Source organism: Nilaparvata lugens, chromosome 5 (assembly GCF_014356525.2).
Source record: "Nilaparvata lugens isolate BPH chromosome 5, ASM1435652v1, whole genome shotgun sequence".
Lineage (NCBI taxonomy): Eukaryota > Metazoa > Arthropoda > Insecta > Hemiptera > Delphacidae > Nilaparvata > Nilaparvata lugens.
In genome coordinates, this window is record NC_052508.1 from 16,787,263 (window position 1) to 16,808,245 (window position 20,983).

Sequence of the window (20,983 nt, forward strand, 5' to 3'; positions counted from 1 at the left end):
CAACAGTTTCTGGTAATTTAGAAGTTACCTTAGATTTCTCTGGCTCACCTCCTTTTTTGATAGCAGTTTCTACAACAGGCTTCTGATCAGACAAAGGTTCTTGTTTCTGCTTTTTGGGACCATCGCTCAAAAGACTCGAATGCACAGATTCTGCAGTGATGAAAGATGCATTTGGATCTAATGCAGATTTAGATGGTAGCTTGTCACTCTCCACAGTATCTTCCTTTTCAAGTTTTACATCTAGTTCTACATTCAAAGGTGGAGTTTCAATTTTCAATTGATCTTTCTCTAAATTAATCACAGTATCAACACTACCTGGATGAAGTGTTCCTTCAGTTTCAATGGATTTCTCCTCTACATCAGTTGAATCATCAATTTCTTGTTTTGGAGATTGTTCAGAATGTAGAAGATCATCTGTTGTCTTTGATTTTGCTTTAGATTTGGGTGATGGAGACTTAGTAGCTCCACTGTCATCCTTACTTTCAATTTCGTCTTTTTGAGGTGGTGATTTCTTTCCTTTCTTAGATTTCTTCTTCTTATCATTAAATTTTGGGTCAGTAGATTTAACATCATTGATTGGTGGTGATGAGGTTTTTTCAATTTTAATTTCTTCAACCTCAGTTGATGATTCTGGCACTTCATCTGAAACCAGTTTTTTAGTTTTAGCTGGAGTTGCAGTCTCTATATTAACCTCGAAAATTTCATGCTGAACTACAGGCTCAGAATCCTTTATATCAATGGGTTTTTCATTCAACTGTGTAGATTCACTTACTTCAATAACCTCAACAATCGGAGATACAGATTCTACATTGACCTCAATGGTTTTCGAATCAGGAACTGAATCAATAATTCCAATATCAGTGGGCTTTTCTTCGACCTGTGGGGATTTCTTAGCCTGTTTCTTACCTTTTCTATCTCTTTTCTTACGTTGATCAGACTTCTCAGATTTACTTTCTGAGGTATCAGATGGATCACTTGTTTTTCCTACAACAGGGCTCTCTGGTTGATCTACATTATGAATAAGAATTTCTTCCACTACTTGATCAGGTGATTCAGTTTTGTCCTCACTGATTTTTTCTTCCACTACTTGAACAGGTGTTTTTGGTTTGTCTTTACTGATTTTCTTTTCTACTACTTGAATAGGTGATTTGGGTTTGTCCTTACTGATTTTCTTTTCTACTACTTCAACAGGTGATTCAGGTTTGCCCTTGCTGGTTTTTTCTTCCACTACTTGATCAGGTGATTTAGGTTTACCTTTACTGATCTTTTCTTCCACTACTTGAACAGGTGATTCCGGTTTGTCCTTACTGATTTTTTCTTTCACTACTTGATCAGGTGATTTAGGTTTACCTTTACTGATCTTTTCTTCCACTACTTGAACAGGTGATTCAGGTTTGTCCTTACTGATTTTCTCTTTCACTACTTGAACAGGTGATTCAGGTTTGTCCTTACTGATTTTCTCTTTCACTACTTGAACAGGTGATTCAGGTTTGTCCTTACTGATTTTCTCTTCAACTACTTCAACAGGTGATTCAGGTTTGTCCTTACTGATTTTCACCTCTACTACTTGAACATGTGATTCAGGTTTATCCTTACTGACTTTTTCTTTTATTTCTTCAACAGGTGATTCAGGTTTGTCCTTACTGATTTTCTCTTCCACTACTTGAACAGGTGATTCAGGTTTGTCCTTAATGATTTTCACCTCTACTACTTGAACAGGTGATTCAGGTCTGTCCTCACTGAATTTTTCTGAAATGATAAATTGTTCCACTACTTTGTGCGGTGATGCATGCACTACAGGCTCTTTAGCATTTTTCTTACCTTTTTGCTTCTTAGAGCTAGCAGGCTTTCCAGGTTTATGATTATCAGCGGTTGGTTTTGATTTGTCTGATTTTACAGGTAGTGAATCATCTGGAACACTTGTATGGGGTGCTTCTTTTGGTGAACCACTCTCAATAGCTGGAGTTTTTGGCTGATCAACAATCTTATCCAACTCATCTTCAGAGTGAATTTCAGATATTTCAACTGTTGAGCTAGTACCTTCATCAGCTGGCAATTGACCTCCTTCTCCAGGCTCTTGAACAATAACGTTTTCCCCTCCTTCTTTAGAAATGTGAATACTAACACGAGGTATTGTATCTTCATACATTTCAACATCATCAGGCTCCTCTATTACTTCTTCGACAACATGCTCTTTTCCATCAATGATAGTGATTTTTCTTATAACTTTCCTTGTTTTCCTGATGATCTTTCTAGAAACCTGGTGGACTACAGTGCGAACATTGGAAGATGACATTGGGAGTTCAGTAAGTTCACTTGTGGCATCCAGAGGAGCTTCACTGACAAATTCAGAAGTTTTGATGTGAGAGGTGGTAGGTCCTTTGGTAACTTGCCCAGAGTATCCCTGGGTAATATGTCTGATAGTTCCATCGGGTGTCACTTCAGAGAACACCTTCTGCTGTTGCTGCAAAGACACCTCTGAGAATGCCAAAGGCTTCACTCCAGATGACTCAGCGTCCACACCAGCTGGAATGTTTGTTCTCGATCTGGTCTCGGTGAGGATCCTCTGTTGGTGAGACACCACCGCACGTCTGACTTTCCTCACAATTATCCTCTTGGTTCCATCGTTGTCAACAATCACTTCAGTAGAAGTATCATCAGGGTCCACGACAATAGTGTCGAAAGCCTGAGGATCTGTATGAACTATACTCAACTCAGACATAGAGCCAAATTCAGGATCTCCAATCTCAGTGGGTTTCTTCTCCTTATACTTGACCTCAACAGTGACATTATCATCTTTGTTTGCTTCAGTGATTGGAAGTCTATCAGTACCGACGTTAGTTTTAGTTGCAATCTCGATAGTCTCCTCATTTCCATCAGTTTTATGAAACACTTGTATTGTGCTCTGTGCACTCTGTTCTGTTTGTATGGCGACTGCAGTGGGATATTTCTGGGACAGATCGGTTTGAACCTCAGCAGCTATGAGTTTGTGGTCGGGTGACATGGCTAGACTCCTTCCAGTTTGCGAGCCAACCTCGGTCACTCCAACTTCGTATCTGGGTTCCTCCACTTCCAATGGAATCGGACTGACTCCTAGGACTTCTTCATCGGGAATAGGTGATAGGTTGGATGCTATGGTGTCGTCCTTTGTGATTTCCGGAACAGGTGAGAGTTCGTCTCTCTCAATTTTATATGTGCCTTCAGCTGGTGGAGTTGTTTCATTAGCTATCTTCTCATTATCGATGAATTCTTTCACTCCCTATGGAAAGAAACACAAATACATTAGTCATTGGAGAAACGAAAATTCATTAGTCATTCATTGGGTAGAATGAGTGAAAGCTAGAAATTGCTAGTTCTAAGTGATTTTTAATCAAATGCTAGGATTCGAGTCAGCTACATAATCCTATTTTTATAGCTAGAACTAGTGACCACTTGCTAGTAACCAGATTCTAGTTTTTATTTAATTGACCCATTATAACAGCAAATAAAAAATGTAAATATCAAATACATGATGTCAGAGTTATTGATGCACCAAAACCATTAACAAGAATAAATGAAATTACAATAGACAGTAATAAATTGAGAACTTACTTCACTTTGGATCAAGAAAATTTATAAAATATTGGGAGAGAAATACCTTTGCTTTGAACATGTTAATCTTCAACCAATTAATGTTATAGTTTGCTTATTATAAGATGGATGAATTGATTGGTGAACGATATTAAAGCAGAAATTAGACTTGAAACTGATACTACATTTTATGTAACATACAAATTTCACTATATAACAGTGTAATGTAACCGACTATTTGACAAGCATTTTCACAATTCGAGATTGAGCGCGGAGAGATCTTCTAGATACGAATATGCAACAATATTTTATTGATAACATAACGATAAGTAGGGAAAAACCTTTCACAAAAAGTAAAGATAATGAAAGTGTGTGAATCCATAAAAACCAATATTCAAGGATAAAATAGTGTGCAATGGATCTATTCTTGAATTTTGACTGGATGAAATAGTGTATGAATCATTGAAAATTACATTTTTCAAGTGTAACATGTAGCTGCAAATCAACATAATATATTGAATACTCCAAGTTTTTGTTCCTTACATGGCTAATGAATTGCAAGAAACATAAATTATTCAAGATTTTATTAGATAAAAAAGAATTACTTCTGGTAATTTTCCTACGTCTCCTCCAGGAATCAATGATTTGATAGTTGTTTTCAAAAGAGTTAATTCATTTTCCATTTCAGTCGTTTCAGGATCTGACGGTAGATTTGACAGATTCTCGGAAATCTTCGATGCACATTTTTCATGCTCTTTTACTTCTATCAAAATCTCCTAGAACAAAACAATAGAAATATAAGAATATATTCCAAAATTTTAAAACGAAGATACAGTTCTATTGACATGAATAGTGAATGAATCACATGATAAAATCAAAAAAGAATTTACCACCTAAGTGGATGGACTTATATTTGGACTTATTACTCATCTTCCATTTCAACACTATTGCCTTAATACATTATCAGAGTTGTACATAATAATCTGTTGAAAAATACAGTATTTTAATCTGACATAAAGCATGAAATTTTACAACTTTGATTATTACATCTTTCATTATCAATGTTATGATTCCGTTCCAATGTAATCAAGAATCGAAAAATATTTACACATTTGATTGATAGAGTTATCGAGAAACAAGATCAATTATAGTACTTCAGTAGTTAAAAAAAGAAATTAGTATAAAAAGTATAAAAGAATTTATTTTTAAAACATAGACAGTAGGCATTACAAGCACAACTATCAACAATATCCCACAATACTTGTACACCGAATGTAGCCAATAATACAGCATTTTATGAAGTACATAGACTACAGAGAATATACACAAACCTTGTAGTATTTAATATGATATATTAAACCAAGCCCATAATATATTATGATTGGAGAAACGTTCCAACAACCATGAATAAAAGTAATGCATTCTCATGATATGAGTAACGATATGAAATAAAAATTTCGAAACAATCAACCATAATAATTCTCATTCCAAAACCAAGAAACTTGTAATGAAAAACAAAATAACTCGCATTCATCAAGCACGTACATTGGAGGTTCACATGCAATTTAATGCAATATTGATCAGTTTCATGTCATTATTCTATCATCATATTGGAAAAAATAATCAAGTAGAATACACCATATTATACTCAAGCACACTCAAGCTTGATTTAGCTTACCCATCACCTTACCAAATATCCAAGATAGCATTTATAATCTCTCCTTCTTTAGGTACAAGAACGGTTAAATATTAAATTACTCTTCTTAATCATTGGATCATTTATACTACTATGGATTTTATAAGATTCTAAAAGCAAGAATAATTAAATATATCTTTTTCAAAGAAAAAGAATAATAATTTCATGAAATTATTGATCTTCAATCAATAATCACTGTTATATAAAACAATTTCTTCCTAGTTCATTTTAAATTTATGTTATGGAAATGTTTTCGAGTTTACAAATGATAACCTTTAAAAAATATTCGAGGCATTGGATAAATATTGATTCAAAATAGGAAGCTGAACATAACATTTTCTTCACATTATTGGTTCGAGATTTCAACTAAAACCAGTTTAATGTAAGTATAAATACATAGATTACGAAAGAGGATGTACAGATAAATTATGTGTCTTGAAAATTATCTAGCCAAACGGAGAAAAATAAGATGAAAATGATGTTCATACAATGATGTTTCAAACAATATATACATCTCAACTATGAGGCTAGAGAATATTACAACTTTTATAAACACGGTTGCATGCAAGTATGCATTGGAAATAATTTCCAAGGCAATAAAGAGCAACTTTCTGTATATATTGTATTACCTGAGAATGGGCTAAAATGAATATTAATAGAATCTAATAACGAGTAACAAAAAGCTAGATAATGAGAATCAGAGATAACACAAATTTCCTATTATGAGGCTCATAATAAATCAAGAACGATAAAACGATTCAAGATAAAAATTTTAATAAAATGTTAATATGAAACAACAAGCAACACAGATTATTGTCATGAAGCCTTCATCCATATCCATAGAATAATGGACTTCTGAAAAACTAACTCCAAACCAAATCTGAAAGGAAATTTCTTAAATTTTCATTTGATCATAACTTTGCAAGCGAAGCAAATAAAAATTCAATGTTTAATAATAGTACATTGAGAATTATTTCTTATGAGAGTACATAGGAGATTAAAATTATTTAAGAGTTGAAGAAGGATGAAGATAAAGAGTGAGTAGTTTGAAAGAGAAACTCTTGAGCCTTCAAATCTGTTACAAATTTAAAACTCACAAAAACAAGAGATTAAAACATGATCAAACAGTTTCGTCTGTTAGTAAACAAAAAACGGTTCATTAGAAATTATGAAATTCCTCTGAATAAAACCGTAATTCCAAAAAGAAATAATTAATAAATAAAAGCTTGGAGAGTGTAGCATTCTTAGACCAAAAACGAAGATACAATGGCAGCAGCATACATGAAGATTGCAAGCAATGATTTCTGTAAAAAACATATTTATCCATATCCTGGCATTCTATAACCAAGCAGATATACGTACAAAATATTAAGAGTAGCAAAACAGTACAGAGTAAAACGGAAACACCACGCATTAGAAAAATAGAGTTTGACTGTCGAACCTCTTTGCTGTGTGAGTTGTCTTCGTGGTGGATACTATTGGAATCGGCAGGGGTGGTGGTAGTGTTCAAATGCATTGGATCTTCGTCTGAGATATAAGTACTATAATCCGACCAGCCTCCAAGCCCTGATGGTAAGTCAGCAGCAAGGCGCTCCGTTCCGTTTGCCAATTCACCGCGAGGTTCTTGGTTTGCACTCCGCTTTCCCCTCGTGGGAGAGGGAGGGCCACTGCCACTAGGACCCCCTTCGTCGTCATTGTTCCCAGCTGATGCACCCACAATCACTGACGGCGGCGATTTTTTTATTTTGCCCATGCTTTCAAAGTACTTGACTTCAGCGTCGTGATATTTCCATTTGTCCAACCATACTCCCGTATCTAAAGCTAAATTAGCAGTATTTTCTTCTGCTGGTTTCAATACATCACTTTCACCAGCGCTGCTTGTTTCTTTCCTTACAGTATCAGATTTATTGTCTACAAGTGGAGTCTCACCCGTCTTCCCAGCAGTCTTGGAACCGTCATCATCATTTCTTGAACTAGTTCTCGATCGTTGTTTGCGTATCTCTCTCTTGGAGACAAACTTGATGAATCCTTCAGAATCGATTGTAGCAATAGGCAAATGATCAACTTTGGGTGGTTTATCTGATTCTTTTATACAAACTGGCCTTTTTTCTTCAATGACTTTTTCTTCAACACGTGATGTGCCAGGCAATGGAGGTTCTGAGTCCCCAGTTTGCGATGGTCTCTCCCTAGCAGCAACTTGAGACCAAGAAAGAGTACTTGGTTCACTGGTTGGGCTTGTTTCAGGAGTTAATTCAATAGTTAATGCAGGAGATAAAGTAGTATTACAGGTCCTGGTCATTATACTGAAGAAATCATCATCAACAAATCTTTTTGGTGTATCTGGATCAGCCAATCTCATATCATCACATTTCTCCTCGGGTATTTCTTCAACTATGTGTTCAGCATGCAGTACTAGTCTCTTTGTTGATTTTTCATCATCACTTTTTGAAGGAACAGGGGAAACAGTCGCTGTCTCTCCTCCAATTCGCCTCAGGTCAGCAGTGTGACTCCTGGGACACATAGCATTGCGTTCACTTTCCAACAGCTTGGCAAAGCGTTTCTCTGCTTCAGATATTTCAAACATATCATACTTTTGAATTTCATAGAAACTTGGATTATCATCAGTTGTACTTGCGGGCTTACTTTCAAGAGCCTTGCAGAGTTCAGTTTTTTCTTTTCCCAATTTTGTTATTGGTTGTTTTGAAGAATGCATCATGGTCAAGGTGGATATTTTGTCTTCAGAAACTTTTGGGGCAGTGGGAGTACTTTCATCTTCCTCATCATCTATTACCATTGGACAGTCTAGAATATCAAGAAAATCATCACCTGATTCCAAATGTATTTTGCTACTTTCAACTGGTTTACTCTTCACTTCAGGAATAGCTACAGTAGATTTTGAATTTGATGACTTGGAAACCTTTGGAGTTGAAATACTCTCATCTTCTTCATCATCTATAATCATTGGACAGTCTAAAATATCAAGAAAATCATCACCTGATTCCAAATGGATTTTGCTACTTTCAACTGGTTTAACTTTCACATCAGAAATAGTCACAGTAGAAGTTGATTTTGAATTTGATGGTTTGGGAGCCTCTGGAGCAGCAGAAATACTCTCATCTTCTCCATCATCTATCACCATTGGACAGTCCAAAATATCAAGAAAATCGTCACCTGATTCCAAATGAATTTTGTTACTTTCAACTGGTTTACTCTTCACTTCAGAAATAGCTACAGTAGATTTTGAATTTGATGACTTGAAAACCTTTGGAGTTGAAAAAATCCCATCTTCTTCATCTTCTATCACCATTGGACAATCCAATATATCAAGAAAATCATCACCTGATTTCAAATGGATTTTGCTACTTTCAACTGGTTTACTTTCTACTTCAGAAATAGCTATAGTTGATGTTGATTCTGATTTTGAATTTGATGGCTTGAGAACATCTGGAGCAGTAGAAATACTGGCATCTTCTTCATCATCTATCACCATAGGACAATCCAAAATATCAAGAAAATCATCACCTGATTTCAAATGGATTTTGCTACTCTCAACTGATTTGCTTGCCTCTTTGGAGCCGGGTGAAGGAGATGAGGAGTGCAAATCTGGAGAATCCAATTTAGTTTTCAGTGACTTATCATCTGGAACAACCTTAGCTAAAGTCACTGACAGAGAAGATGTTTTAATTATTTCATTCTTCTCTGGACTTTGTTGTTTTACAAAAATTTCAGATTTCATGGGCTGTAATTCTTTTTTGGATCCATCACTTGTTTCTGAAGAGCTCAAGCTTCTTTCACTCTGGGCAGAAGATTTATTTTTCCTTTTGGGTTTTGGTGATTGGGGTGGCTTAGGTTTTTGACCAGGTCGATCCTTGACAGAGCCAAATATACCAAACTCAGCTGCTTCTGCTTCTAAATACTTTTCAAGACCTTCAGATAATAATGGAGATGACTTAATAGTTTCATTTGAAACAGATTGCTTTGGAATTTCTTCTACTTGTTTGTCTTCTTTGGCAGCTACAATATTTGATCCTGAGATTCCAGTGACTACATTCTGTTCTTCCATTGACTGGATATTCGAATTTTGCTGAGCTGGTTGAGGTGCTGATGGCTTGCTACAACTATTTTCTGACTGCTGGAGAATCCACTGTGGCATAAATGAGAGAGATTGTGGGCCATGAGTAGTTACTTTCTGAACAATATGTTCTTCCTTATCTGATTTAGCAGGTTCAACACTCTCACTTTTAATATCATCTTCATTCTTCCTCTTCTTATTTTTCTTTTTTCCTGATCTTTCACTAGCACTTTCAGTACCAGATGATTTGATTTCTACAGGTATTGATGTGGGAGTATCTTTGATGATATTTTCACTTTCTATCTCTTTTCCTGGTTTGGTATTTTTATTGCCTTTGTTTTTCTTTTTATTCTTTCCAGACATACTACTTTCCTCTATTACTGTCAGCTCATTAGATTCTCCACCATGTGATTTTGGAAGACTTGAATCAGATTCCTGAACTACAAAGCTCTCCTTGATTTCAATCACTTCAGATATTTCTACCGCATCTTTTTTGGCTTCAAGATTTGATTTTTCCTTGTTTTCAATGACCAGATTGCTGTCTAACTGACTGATATCCAAAGGTTTGGGTTCATTAGAAGGAACTTCTTGATTTTTGACACTATTGTTGGCCAAAGAGCTCAATTTTGCAATTGTTGTAACAGCCTCCTCTTCATGTTTTTCATCCTTTTTAGTGGTGGTTCCGTTCACTGGTTGTTCCTCCCTCTTTCTCCCTTTTCCTTTCTTGTTATTATTTTTCTTATCTTGTTCAGGAATCTTCGATTTTGTATCAACTTCTGCAGATTTAGAGATTGAATCTTTGCTCTTCACGTCACTTTCAGGAATATTTTGCTTGCTAATCTCCTCTACTACTTTTGTTGTTTCTGCAATCAAGTTAGGGGGGTTTTGCTCAAGGGATTTACTTTCTTCTTCTGCTTCAATAGTGGTCACCAATTTAGTTGGCTGAATTTTCTCCTCGACTAGCTTATCAGTGGCCTGCGGAATGGCAGGTGACTCAGGCTGTGGGACAGGATTCTTCTTTTCTGGTTTTGATTTCTTAGACTTTTGCTTATCTTGTTGTTGAATTTCAGCTGAACTTGATTCCTTCAGGTTTGATACACTATCCTTGCCTGATTTTTCTTCTACATCACTAATGGTTGGCTCAGAAACTGGTTTAATTTTCTCCACTGCTTCTTCATTTTTGTTTTCTACATTTGATTTATCAATAACTACTTCAGCAGATTTTGTATCAATTTTTACTTCCACATTAGAGACTTTATTTCCTTTCTTTGACTTCTTTTTCCCAGACTTATCAGAATTTTCTGACTTCTCAGAAGGTACTTGTTCAGAAGACTCAATGGTTTTGCTAGTGTTCTGTTCTAATACACTTGGAGCAATAGATAATTCAATTTTATCCACCACCTTAACATCCTCTTCTGGTTTTATTGTAACAATATCACTAATTTCTGTTTCAGATTTTTTGGTAGTGAGATCTTCTGTCAGTGAAGCCGGTTCTTTGATCTTGTTTTTTGATTTTCCTTTTTTATTCTCATTTTTGTTCCCTTTGTTCTGATCCTGCTTTGAATTTTCTTGAGCTGCTTTATCTTGAGCAACTTTGATTATTTTCTCATCTGATTCAGAAACTTTTCCTGGAGATTTTTCAATTTCGATGTTTACATCCAAGCTTGACTCTAATCCTTTATTAGTTTCTTTCTCCTCATGCTGAATTTTTGGAGGAGCTACTGTTTCTTTAGCTGGCTGCTTATTCTTTGACTTTGACTTTTTAGACTTGTTTTCACCCTTTTCAGGAGTTTTAGAAGGTGTTTGATCCAGATTTGAATCTTCAATAATATTTACTTCATGATCCACAATAGCACTGGCAGGCTCTTCGATCTTCTCCTTTATCTCTTCATTTGTTACTGGTACACTCTTATTTTCAACTGATTTTTCTTCAACTTGTGGAACAATTTCCACAGTTTCAACAAGTGGTTTGTCTTTCGACTTTGATTTCTTATTCCTATTCTTACCTTTTCCAGTAGCTACTGGCTCAACATTCAACTCTTCTACCTTTCCACTCAATTTTGGATCTTTTAAATCTTGGGTGACTTCTACATTCTCCTCAATCACAATGTTTGTTTCCACAATGACATCATCTTTGTCTTTGAAACTCTCTACATTCTCATTTGCAGTTGCAACTGGCACTTCTGTGGTATTTGTTTTGGATTTCTTATTACCATTTCTACCTTTATCTGGAACAGATGCTTGCTTCGAAATAACCTTATCTACCTTGATTCCATGTTGCTCCAATCCAAGGGTTGAATCTTTTGGGGCTTCTTCTTTTTTGTTCAAATCATTGTCTTTATTGCTTCCTTCCTTCTTCAACTCATCTGACTTTTTCTTATTCTCTGATTTTGATTTTTTATTCCCAGGTTGAAGTTGTTCAATATTTTGAGCAGTTGTAGTCTTGTCATCTGACTCAACTACCTTGTTTTCAGTAGGAGCAAGTTCTGTAATGGCTATATCAATTTTTTCAACGATTTCACCTTTTGTTTCCACTGGTTTTTGAGTTTCAGGAGTTTCAATTATTGTCTTTTCAATGGTTATCTGTTCAATTGTCTGGTCAGGTTGTGATGCTTGAATGGTATCAGGCTCCAAAACAAACTCTTTTGTTTTCGATTTATTTTTAGATTTAGACTTACCCTTCACATGATGATCTTTTTCTATACGGTTAGCATCAGAAGCAGCTTCACTAACCGTTGGAGCTGGATCAATTTTCTCAAGTTTTTCATCTTCATTTTTAGGAACAGTTTGATTGACACCAACTTCATGAGACTGTGTAACAGGTGTTTCTTTAGGCTCATGCTGCTTGTTCTTTGATTTGGACTTCTTATTTTTGTTATCAACTTGTTTCAAATTATCAGTGGAGACATTTGTAAGATCAGAGTCATGAGCTTTGATTCCACTCTCAATCAAAACAGGCGTTGGATGTTCATCAACCACTTTGACTCCCACATCGATGATTGGAGCTTCCTTCAAAGCTTTGCTGAGTTTGCAGTCCTTGTCCTCTGATTGTTGAATTTCTTCATTTATGATTACAGGTGTATTCTCAACGTCCAATGATGCTGTCTGTTCTTTCAAGATACATATTGCTGCTTCCAGATTGATCATATCATTGGCTTTACTTTCATCAGTATTCAATTTTCCTTCTGTTATTCCTTTTTTCGCTTGAATCTGAATCTGAGACTGCTCTGGAGCTGGGAATGTTGTTACTGATTTCTCTGGAGGTTGAGGTGGACTGGAAGATGGATCCGTTTTGTTTGAGGTTACAGAATTAGATGCATTTACTTTGCGCTTCCTGCTTTTACCCTTCTTATCAGTTTGATTTTCTTCAGTTTTATCTGGTTCACTTGGAGCCTGACTAACTTCTATTTCTATTTCAATATTGGAATCTGAAACAATTGAGGGCGAAATTGTTTCTGAGTGCACTTCTGATTTATTTTCAATTGCAATGAGTTCACTTTCTTTTGTCCCAGCATCAGGGGCAGCTTTTATTTTTGCTTTTGAAATCACTTCACTCTTATCACCTCCATTTTTATCTGCTTTCAATTTTTTGTTCTTCTGTTTTGGATCATCATTTTCTAACAATTGTACACTCTGTTGCTCTTTCATTATGAAATCACTTCCCTCTGTTTTATCTGCTTTCGATTTTTTGTTCTTCTGTTTTGGTGTATTATTTTCTAACAATTGTACACTCTGTTGCTCTTTCATTATGAAATCTGTTCCCTCCGTTTTTAGAGATGGGGACGTGTTGTAGTCAGAAATTGAAGTGAGCAATGAGTCTTCTTTGGATGTTGAATCCCCAATTTTGGGTTCATCTTTTGGCGTTTCTATCATAACGGCCGAGTGAATTCTGTTCTCATCAGTATTTTCTACACCTGATTTGATATCAGAATCGGTTTTGCTTTTCGATTGAGATGGTTTCACATCTGACTTCTCATTATTCTTGGAAGTTTCTTTTTTATCACTCAACTTGATGTCAGAAACTATGAGAGTGCTGTCTACTGGGCTTCCTTGTTCTGGAGCTGATTCCTGTGGTTTAATTGGAGTCTGATCCTTCTTCGCTTTATCTGATTTCTTATTTTTTCCTGTATTGGCTGACTTACTTTTTCCATCTTCAGCATCATTATCTCTTGAGGTCACATCTTTCACACATAATGGTGTATCAATTTTTATATCTGTACTATTTTCAAGAAGAGGTGTTTCAACAGGAGGTAGTATTGCCTCATCTTTACTGATTTCTGGCAATGCATCTTTCTTATTTTTGTTCTTATTCTTCTTTCCTTTCGAGCCACTAGTAGATTGAGAGCTATTCACTTCTACTCCAATAGGCTCATCAGATTTAATTATTTCAACTTTGCTGGGTTTCTCCTCTACAGTAGCTTCATTTTTATCACTAGAGTCGACTTTTGTATCTTTGATGATAGATTCATTATCAGGTACCTCAATATTCTTGGGTGGATCTTCAGAAGTAGTAGATTCTGATACCTCATCCTGTTTTGATGGTGCTTTCTTACCTTTCTTTTTACCCTTGTCAGCAGGCGTTTTCTTGTCTGTTGCACGTTCTTGGATTATTATTTGACAGCTAGAATCGATTGAATCATTCCCACTATTCTTTGTAGTTTCTTCAGGCTCAGCTGTTTCTGAATGGAATTCCTCCTTAGCATTCTTCTTACCATTCTTCTTTTTTGAACTTTTGTCGGGAGCTTCATTTCCAGTTGATGGAAGAGTATTTTCCACAGTCACTTGAACTGGTTTATCTGTTTCTTGAGGACTCACTGATAACCCAAATCTTGATTTATCTTTCCCTTCTTCATATACTTCCACTATCTCAACACATTCAATAACTCTATTTCCTACGTCTTTATTAGCAACCACAGGCTTGGTAGATTTTAATTCATTTTCAATTAATTTTTCAGAGGGGCTTGCCTCAGTGTCATCTTTTTTCTTGGCATCCCTCGTTTTGTTCTTCTTTTTCGACTTCTTTCCTTCCTCTTCTGTAGTTTCAGGAATGTTTTCACCTTCTTTCTCAGTTTGTGAGTTGTCTACCTCCACGGATTCAGATGCAGTGTTTTCTATCACTGTGTTGGGAGGACTAGTGGTTTGTGACTGACCCACCTTAGCATCTATTGGCTTATTCTTGTTCTTCTTCTTAGACTTCTTTTCATTGTCATCTTTAGAAACTGGGATTTCACTATCAGTTTTCAAAGTTTTTGCATCATCAGTTTCGGTAGATTGAACCACGCTGTCAGTGGTAATTATTTCTGGGGTTTCCTCCTTTTCTAAGGGTTTCTTAATATTCTTATTTTTCGCTTTCTTATCATCATCTTCTCTTGTTGGATCAACAACACTTTCAGAAGAAGTTATTTCTGTTGTTCCTTTCTCATTTTTCTTGTTTTTATTTTTTTGTTTCTTCTCATTATTATCTTCACCTGTTAAAGTAACAACACTCTCAGAAGTGATTATTTCTCGTGTTTCCTTCTCATCTTTCTTGTTTGTGTTCGTATTTTTTGGTTTCTTCTCATTTTCATCTTCTCCTGCTGAAGCACCAACACCTTCAGAAGTTATTTCTGCTGTTTCTTTCTTATTTCTCTTGTTTTTATTTTTATTTTTTGGTTTCTTCTCATTGTCATCTTCTGTTGGAGCAACAGCACTCTCAGACGCTATTTCTGGTGTTTCTTTCTCATTTTCACTGTTCTTATCTTTTGATTTCTTTTCCTTATCTTGTTCTGTTGAATCAACAACACTCACAAGAGAAGTAATTTCTGGTGTTCCTTTCTTATTTTTCTTGTTTTTATTTTTTGGTTTCTTCTCATTATCATCTTCTCCTGTTGGAGCAACAACACTCTCAGAAGATGTTATTTCTGGTGTTTCTTTCTCATTTTTTTGTTTCTTCTCATTATCATTTTGTTCTGTTGAACCAACAACACTTTCAAGAGAAATAATTTCTGGTGTTTCTTTCTTATTTTTCTTGTTTTTATTTTTATTTTTTGGTTTCTTCTCAAAATCATCTTCTACTGTTGGAGCAACAACACTCTCAGAAGAAGTTATTTCTGGTGTTTCTTTCTCATTTTTATCTTCTGGTTTCTTCTCCTTATCATCTTGTTCTGTTGAATCAACAACACTTTCAAGAGAAGTGATTTCTGGGGTATTCTGATTCTTTTTATTGTTTTTCTTCTTATTCTTACTTTTTTGTTTCTTCTCATTATCTTCCTTTATCAAAGCATTGTCAATTTCTGGCAAGGTGAGTGATTCTTCAATCAATACCTCACAGTGAATATTTTTCTCATCAGCATTGTCAGAAGACTCGATTTTCGTATTATTGGCATTCTTTTTCTTGTTTTTACTAGGAGCTTTCTCGATTTGAGGAGTTGTGGTGGTTATTTGTTCTACTGAACTGCTCTCAATAACTGATTTGTTTGCTTTTCCAGATTTTTTCTTGGATTTTCCTTGTTGGGCAGTGTCTTTCTTATCATCAATTGCTGCATCATCAGATTTGTTGTCATCTGTTTTTTCTGCGGTGATTTTATCAGTATTTTTGGATTTTGGAGACTTCTTTTTGGAGGTTTTCCCAGCTGGAGTATCAATGCCTGTGCTGCTACTCTCAAGAATTGGTGGAGATTTTGTGATTTCACATGGCTTGACTTCAATTATCACCTCAGTCCTATGTGCAATGGGCGAGTTCTCTTCAGAAATCAACTCATCTGTTACTGATTTGATACTATGAGTTGAGATTTCAAGGGTCGACTCAACGCTAGGGGTTGATTTCGATTTATTTTTATTTTTCTTCTTTGAACTCTTGACAACATTGGTCTCCACATCAGTCAAGATGTTCGAATTGACTGACTTATCATTTTCTAAGTTCAAATGTGAACTTTCATTATCTTTGGAACTATCACCAACTTTAGTAACCTCTGTTTTGTTGGTGTTCTTTCCTTTTTTCTTAGATTTCTTGTCTGGCTTGACATTTTCACTCTCCAAAGGTGATTCCTTGACTTTCCCCAATATTTCATCGGGATTAACAGCTGGAGGGGTGGTTACTTCTGTTTCAACATTTTTCTCATTTTCAAGAGAACTTTTACTTGGCTTTGATGTTTTTCCTTTACTTTTATTCTTATTCTTATCAGTCGAAGCTGGTTCATCAGTAGGTGTCAAGATTTCACTTTCAGCTTTAATAAATTCTAAACTAGCATCTTCAGGTTTCTGAGTTTGAGAAGTAGGCTTGTTGTTTTTACCTTTCCTCTTTCCTGACTTTCTATTTTGAATTGAATCGGTTTCATTATCTTCAGTGACAGTAATATCTTCTACACTTTCCATGACAATAACATCATGCGAAGGAGAAGGCGTTTCAGCCTGATCTGCTGTTTTGGAGGGCAGAACAGGTGAAGTAGTTGATTTGTCAACAGGTTTCTTGTCACTTAACCCTTGCGATAAGATTGTAGCGTATGATACACCACTGTTTTCGTTTTCAGGTAATTCAACTGCAGGATTCACAGCTGATTCGGCTGCTTTCGGATGGGTGTATGCTAAATCTTCACCAAGAGTCTGATAACTACATTCTTTCTGAGGGAAAACAAAATGCTGAGATTCAACACTGAATTGAACTGGATGTTCCTCTTGATAGTCGAGTGATGTGGGTGGGATTCCAGTGCTCTCGTAACTAATAAAATGAGCTTGGCTGTAAACTGGAGTACTGTTCAGATATGTACCCAAACCGGAGCTCATCAACTGTTGTCCCGACGCTATAAAACTCGATACTCCATCTTGAGGAGGAATGAAAGGCTGGAAAATATCTGCTGAATAATTCAGTGTGCTATGGATAACAGTCTGGTTGAAAGGATTGTACTGAATTGATTCAGGAGGTAACATCGTTTGCACAGGCACACTTTGTTCAACAGGTGGTTTTCTACTGAAATCATGAGGAGTTTGGTAGGTTTGAGTAACAGGAGCACTCACACTCTTAGTTTGTGTAGGCAAGTTATCCTGAACAATTTGTGGTGTAATTTCATGATGAACCTTCGTTAGCTTGGAGGGTATACTCTTGAATTGATCTGGAGTAGCAGATCTACTCTGTGGTCTTGACAAGGAACCACCTCTAACTACTTCGGAATAAGTGAGTGACTCTCCACTGATCCACATAGGACTAGGTGACCTTCCACGCCTGGGCTGAGGAGCTGCTAGTGATGATGATGACTTGACAATTGTTTCTAAAACCTCAATTTCCTTTCTGTCTTTAGGTTTCGTGGTGATTTTTTGTGGGGGCAGTTTTTTAGTTTCTTTTGTTGGTGGTACACGTTTCTTCGTAGATCTACTTTGACGTTCTCCTCTCGGTGGAGCATTATCGACAGTTATTTCAGTTTTCGTTTGCACAGGTTCTGCTTCCGCAGGACTTGATTCTTTTATAACAATAACGGGTTCTGAGATGGTAGGGGTGATAGGTGGAGTAGCTTCGAGTGGCTCAAAAGCGGTGGCGTTGGAGTCGTCTGAGAAAGGATTGGGACTAACTCGGCCGGCGGCGATATCAGCATAACTTAGCTTGTCAGGATCCAACAATTCACTGGCAGATTTATCCACTGTTGATGACTTCTCAACGGAGACAACTGCCGTCTTCTGTTTTGTCACTGGCTTCTCCTTAATTTCGACTAGTTTCGGAGACTTGACAAACGATAAAACACTGAGAATCTCTGGTGAATTGGCGAGGAACGGATCGGCGGTTTGTAATTGTCGCACCAATTTTTGAATGCGTTCCCTGTTAGTTTCAGCTTGTTGCACGAGGGCCTAAACGAAGGGGATGATAATCGGGTCTCAATTCATTTCGTTTCTAGTGCTATTTGTTTCTTAAACTACTACAATAAATATTCTACAGAAAAATGAACAACAACGAATAAATAATAACTTTGGTTGTGAAACCATGTCACAACAGTATTCTACTTAGAAGCCTAAAAAGATTAGCAAAATATCATGACCGATATGGATGTTGTGGGTCATTTGGACGCTACACGGAGCCTGGTGGCGAAATGAGTGAACTATTATCCGTGCGCCCTAATATACACGACTTGTGCTGCCATGCTTTCAAGCGAGAGACAGTACAGTAGAGAAAGGAGGCTAAGTATCTATTAATGGATTGAGGTCTGGAGTTCCACGCTGGACCAAAAGTTTAATCCGTTCTATCCGGGCGGAAATCTTGCTGTGGAATGCTTTCGCTCTCTCCTGGCAAGCCTGCAGGGATTCAGGGAAAACCATACCATTCACCATCAAAAGCTCAACCAGTCCATAAACTAACAAGTTTTTGTCGATTTTAAATAACTCAGGTCAAAGTAAAAATCAACAGAAGCCCAAAATAGAATGCTTACTGTCCACAAAATAGATTCCAAGTACCAAACATGAACATGCTACCCAACAAAATGCGTTCCACTCCAAATTAGCTGAATAAAGACGTCTGAATGACCTTCAAAAATACTCGCCAGTTAATAAACCAATATTATTTATTTCATGTAGCCTTACATACACTGGTGTGAAATGCGTGATAGCAACAATTTCAACCATTCAACCACGGATTAAAAATTGTCCCGTTCCCGTCGCCGACACGCATTTTGCACCGGTGCCTTGTGCTTGAAGCAATATTTTAGTAGAAAAGGTAGTAGCCGAGAAATGTATAAATTTAATTCTGGTATAATTTCCAAAATTTAGTTTTAAACATCATAGAGAATTGAGTTTCTAATAAATTCACTACAAATTCAAAAATGCCTCAAATACTATCGGTAGGTTGAAATGAATATTATATTATTTATTCAACAATCAATCATACAGGAATAATCAAGTTACTGAGGAGTTGAATGAAACTCGTAACTCCAAGGAGCTTCATAGTACATAAGCCGATAATGCCCCTGTAGTTGGATTAATGACTGTATGTTTAAAAATAAGTGAAAATCACTCGTACCGGTACAATGCAAATTGTGATGGATAAAGATTTCACCGACTTAAAAATAAGTAGACTATTTTGACAACACTTAATAGGAAATTTAAAAATTTTAATGCATCTACTGTATACAACAATTTTCAATAATCTGGATGATATTCATGTTTGGTAATCGATTTTCAGATAGCATGTAATGACAAAATAATTAAAGTATATAATAAAAATAATTAACGACTAAAAAAATAGATTTCTGACATGCTATATAAAATCAACAAAAACCTGTTAAAGAATAGTAATAATAATGATGCAGGATTAACCCACCTCAACCAAATAAATGCTAGAGACAAAGAACCAATAGAACAGTAATAAAACAATATTTGTAACAGAAATTCTCAAGTAACATTCCATCAACTTAATCTAACATAACAAAGAATAGTGAACAGAGGATCCCAAAGCAAATAAAATTATCAGCTTGCTGAAATAATTAGAAGTACCTAAAGCAGCTGCAGAAATAGAATAGAATAAAGAACTAAAGAGACAGAAAATAATAATTGAAGAAATAAAGCGAAGCATTGTCCTTGGTGCAGGCAGTCATGGTTGGGAGAAGGAAGGAGTTGGATTTTTGAGGAGGAAAAGAGATTTTTTGGAAGGAAACAGGCTGCCCGTTAAGCCACCAGGCATCCGTTATTTCCTTAACTTTTATTCATTTCAAAGTATATTTGATATTGCGAAAGATAATAATTGTTGATTAAAATTGATGGATAACTGATTAAAACTGTTGGATAAGGTATACTTGAACATTTGAAGACGTTGTGGCATGATTTGCATTAAAGACAAATTCACATACTAAACAAGTGCACAATGAAAAATGATTTTAACAGAATTATTAGAATGAAACCAATTCACAAAACACTGTTCAATCCTTAATATTGAATGTATAATATATTGCTTTTTGAATGTTGGATAATATTCTTTCAAATTGTAAAGAATTGTAACTTATTTTACTTTTTGTGTAGTTGAGAAGTTGATATTGTGGTAATTATTCATATTGAATGAAAAAGACTAAGAAATTGTCAAAAACCACAGATTTATTGATACTTAGAAAGGTCGATTACGGTTATTACACCATTGTCAATCTCTGATAAACTCGAGTTTATCTGTTTATCAGAGATTGACAATGGTGTAATAACCGAAACCGGTCTTTATAAGTATCAATAAATCTGTGGTTTTTGACAATTTCTTAGTCTTTTTCATTCAATAGAACTTATTTTAATAAACATTTGTTCGAATGTATGCTTGATAAAAAAACTGAAATTCTATCCGGATTTGAAATAAGATTTATAAAAATTGTTCTCATGATTAATTTAATTTTTGTATTGAAGTGATTTTATATTTGTTGAATGTCTACTGAAAATGATTTACAATGAAATACTCGAAGGATCAATCTTCATTTGGAGATTAATCTTGATAAAGATAGTTCCCATAATATTTCATGAATATTCAAACAATGTCCTACATTTTTTTGGGATGTACTCTACTTCTGAATTCATTGAGAAAAAAAAGTAAGGCACCTCACTAATTCAACATTCAAACACTCTGTATAACTTAATATTAAAGCGAGAGGGTTATTTGTCAACAATGAAATACTTGGGGAGAATATTATCAAATTGATTGAGGGTAAAATTAAAAA

The 20,983-nt window shown here is 35.6% G+C and overlaps 2 protein-coding genes across 2 annotated transcripts in view; both read right to left on the bottom strand.

Annotated features, from left to right (window-relative positions):
• Positions 1-18,442, bottom strand: part of LOC111053775 (mucin-17) — a 57,837-nt gene extending 39,395 nt beyond the window's left edge. Inside the window, exons 1-4 of the mRNA XM_039429392.1 lie at positions 18,431-18,442; positions 6,708-18,152; positions 4,176-4,346; positions 49-3,259 (exon numbers count right to left, since the gene is read on the bottom strand). Coding sequence (XP_039285326.1) covers positions 49-3,259; positions 4,176-4,346; positions 6,708-18,152; positions 18,431-18,442 — 14,839 coding nt within the window. The remainder of the gene's footprint in view (positions 1-48; positions 3,260-4,175; positions 4,347-6,707; positions 18,153-18,430) is intronic.
• LOC111053776 (nesprin-1-like) overlaps positions 15,438-20,983 on the bottom strand; it is a 189,600-nt gene continuing 184,054 nt past the window's right edge. Inside the window, exon 106 of the mRNA XM_039429393.1 lies at positions 15,438-18,593. Coding sequence (XP_039285327.1) covers positions 18,480-18,593 — 114 coding nt within the window. The 3' untranslated portion in view covers positions 15,438-18,479. The remainder of the gene's footprint in view (positions 18,594-20,983) is intronic.